Source organism: Gekko japonicus, unplaced genomic scaffold, assembly GCF_001447785.1.
Source record: "Gekko japonicus isolate JY-2015 unplaced genomic scaffold, Gekko_japonicus_V1.1 scaffold1830, whole genome shotgun sequence".
NCBI lineage: Eukaryota > Metazoa > Chordata > Lepidosauria > Squamata > Gekkonidae > Gekko > Gekko japonicus.
In genome coordinates this window covers 37,988-40,603 of record NW_015165300.1, presented here as the reverse complement: position 1 = coordinate 40,603, position 2,616 = coordinate 37,988, and the positions used below count along the sequence as shown (strand labels likewise).

Here is a 2,616-nt window from a genome sequence, read left to right as displayed (position 1 = left end):
GGTGGACCAGGGCTTGTTGAGGCGGCCGGGGGTGGCTGTTTCCGGGGACCTCGCCTTGGCCCTCCCTGCCGGACTAGCTGGAGGCCAGTCATCTCAGGCCACCCGTTGTTGCCGCCTTCCTCTCCGGGATGCCGCTCTGTGATGGGACACGGCCCCCCTGGCTGGGCGGCAGAGGGCTCAGGAAGGGGGCGGTGGGGAAGGCGGCCACCAGGCACCGGAGGTGAGGCTGACCTCTCTTGCCCAGGGGGCTGACTGAGTAGCCTGCTCACACGTTACAGCTGTGTCGGGAAGACCCAGCACCGTCACTTCTGTACCAGTGAAGACAGGGCCTAGTACCTGGACGCACGCGGGACTGAAATCACACGTTGCGCTGGACGTGCGTCGGACTGAGCATGAAAATGGCCGCGCGCCATGTAGAAAGGAAGCTCAGGCGTACGCTGTGCGTGGATTGCAGCCTGGGCATCCACTGTCACTTGCCCAGCGGGCTCCTGCAAGGCTGCTTCTTGTGTTTGTGCCTCGGAGGGAAGCCTTGGCCCTCCCCTCCCCAGTAAGGGATTGGCAAGAGGGTGTTTCTGCTGTGGATGTCGCCATGGCGCAGGCCCATAGGCGGGATTTTAAAAATATTATTCTGGGGACCTTTACATAAGTCGGGGGGCACCGTGGAACACCCCCCCCCCCAAGCAAGCAGCCCTGCGCCTGCCCTTCCCTGCAGCCAGCCAGGTGTCAGGGGGCCTGGGCAGTGAGTTGGGGGGGGGAAGGCCCCGAGTGGCCCCACGGTAGCTATGGGCCTGCCATGGCGCACCCATGAGCACAGGGGCTGGGGGCCACGCTCCCTTTGGAGCTGCACAGTGCTGCTGGCCCGGGGGTGTGGGGGAGGGAAACGCCCTGTAGAAGAAGAAGAAGAGATTGGATTTATACTCCCGCCCTTCACTACCCTGAGTCTCAGAGTGGCTTACAAACTCCTTTCCCCTCCCCACAACAGACACCCTGGGAGCAGTGTTCCCTCTAAGCTGAGTTGGTGTGAGCTAGCTCACAGTTTTTTAGCCTCTCGCTCACACATTTTTGTCTTAGCTCAGGAAGGAGGGCTCCAGAGCAAACTAATTTATGCAGCAGCCAAATTGCTCGCTCACAACTTCAATGCCAGTAGCTCAGAAAGTAGAATTTTTGCTGACAGGACTCCACAGCTTAGAGGGAGCATTGCCTGGGAGGTGGGTGGGGGCTGAGAGAGCTCTTTCGAGGACTGCTCTTGACGGAACAGCTCTCAGAGAACTTGTGACTGACCCAAGGTCACCACAGCAGCTGCAAGTACAGGAGTGGAGAATCAAACCCGGTTCTCCCAGATCAGTGTCCACACTCCTAACCACGACACCAAACTGGCACTTGCATGTGCTTGCATGTGCCTCGGCAGGGCCTGTCCAGAGCCAGCGCAGTTTATTTTGATGCAAGATTAACTTGACATCCACCCCCCCCCCCGAGTCTGACTGTCGACTTTCCTTGTCCCCAGGTGCCGTGCGGGTGCCTTCTGCTGAGAGGCTCCGGCCGTTTCCACCCCTCCTCCTGCACCCGTGACCTCCTGCCCCATGCTGCCTCGGACTGACTGGGGCCTTGCCAGACGGAGCAAGGGCCCCCTCTGAGCTTCCCCGGGCCGCCTCCTCCTCCTCCTCCCCCCCCCCCCACCTCCCGGCTTTCATGGATCTGAGGCCGCCTCTGCTGCTCTTGCTGTGGACTTTTGTGCTGGCTCTGGATCTCCTGGTCAGGGGCGTGGTGGGCCAGCACCTCTACACCAACACCTGGGCGCTGCGGGTGCCTGCGGGGCCCGAGGAAGTGGAGAGGCTGGCCCGAAAGCATGGCTTTGTGAACTTTGGCCAGGTGAGTGCCGCTTCTCCGGGACTGCCGGGGCTGGGTGTGGGGGGAGAACCTCCTAGGTGGGCAGTGGACCATGGGGGAGGGGCTGCCTTCCGGAGCAGGACTGGGCGGGGGGGGGGGTTGGCTGCAGGTAGAGAATTCTGGAATTCTTCAAGCCCTGCGAGGAAAGGCTCTGGGGCCTGGGAGTGTCCAGTCTGGAGAAGAGGAGGTGGAGGAGGAGGGGACAGGATTGCGCTCGCTCTCTCTCTCTCTCTCTTGAAGTATTTGAAAGGCTGTCAGGTGGAGGAGGAGGAGGGCATTGAGCTGTCCCTGTGGGCAGCCGCAGAGGACAGGACTTGCAGTAACAGGCTTAAGTTACCCGTGCAAAGGGTTCGGGTGGAAAAAATTGTTTTTACAGTCGGCTGCTGAGGGAGGTGTGAGAGCTCCCCCCCCCACACACACACATGCCAAACTGGCAGTCTTCAGGCAGCGGCTGGGTGCTCTCGGCCGATCCTGCGCTGAGCAGGAGTTTGGACTGGATGGCCCGTTTGGCCCCTTCCAGCTCTAGTTCTATGAAACTGTCTTCCTCTTACAAATAAGGAAGCTTTAAATATGTATGCCTGTATAATTTACTTCTTTTTTGGTCTGGAGATGCATGGCTTTTCTTTAAAAAAAGGTCCAGTCAGACAGCCGGGGGCCTCCGATAAACAGGACCTCAGGCCAAGGCTTCGCTTGCCACAGTCTCTTTCCGGGGGGGGGGGGGGGGCTCCG

The 2,616-nt window shown here is 60.2% G+C and overlaps 1 protein-coding gene across 1 annotated transcript in view; it reads left to right on the top strand.

The window, feature by feature from the left end:
- The first annotated feature begins 1,508 nt into the window (after window positions 1-1,508).
- Window positions 1,509-2,616, top strand: part of FURIN (furin (paired basic amino acid cleaving enzyme)) — a 15,436-nt gene continuing 14,328 nt past the window's right edge. The window contains exon 1 of the mRNA XM_015410389.1: window positions 1,509-1,869. Within this exon, the coding sequence (XP_015265875.1) occupies window positions 1,690-1,869 (180 nt within the window). The 5' untranslated portion in view covers window positions 1,509-1,689. The remainder of the gene's footprint in view (window positions 1,870-2,616) is intronic.